Below are 354 nucleotides of genomic sequence, written 5' to 3'. Positions count from 1 at the left end.
CGCCCCCCCGCCAGCGCCTCGTAGCAGCCGTTCACCCTGGTCGGTGGAAAGATTTGACCGTTTTTGGGGTGTTTCACCCCAAAACGAAGAAGGGGAAGGGGGCGAAGGCGTACTTGGCGTAGGCTTTCTCCAACAAGGCGCTCCAGAACTCGGAGCCCTCGGCGGAGTGGACGAAGAGCAGCTTGCCGTCTTTCACTCGCCGAATTGCCAAATCTGGGGGGGGAAGAGGAGGAGGAGGAGGCGAGGCCGAAGATAAACCCCCCTCTTTTTATCCAGGGAGTGGCATTTTGGGGAGAAAACACCCATTTTTGGGTGCCACCCGCGGGGGATGATCCGTCAGGGGAAGAGCGACGG

At 60.2% G+C, this 354-nt stretch overlaps 1 protein-coding gene across 1 annotated transcript in view; it reads right to left on the bottom strand.

The window, feature by feature from the left end:
- The window catches only part of LOC104074556 (calpain-1 catalytic subunit-like), a gene marked incomplete at its 3' end in the record, with an annotated part of 2,754 nt that overhangs the window by 522 nt on the left and 1,878 nt on the right, over window positions 1–354 (bottom strand). Inside the window, 3 exon segments of the mRNA XM_009574717.1 lie at window positions 4–36; window positions 114–195; window positions 198–213. Coding sequence (XP_009573012.1) covers window positions 4–36; window positions 114–195; window positions 198–213 — 131 coding nt within the window.

The sequence above is a fragment of the Fulmarus glacialis genome, unplaced genomic scaffold (genome assembly GCF_000690835.1).
Source record: "Fulmarus glacialis isolate BGI_N327 unplaced genomic scaffold, ASM69083v1 scaffold17950, whole genome shotgun sequence".
NCBI classification, from domain to species: domain Eukaryota; kingdom Metazoa; phylum Chordata; class Aves; order Procellariiformes; family Procellariidae; genus Fulmarus; species Fulmarus glacialis.
The sequence above is the reverse complement of the archived record's forward strand: the minus strand, read 5'-3'. Positions and strand labels throughout refer to the sequence as shown.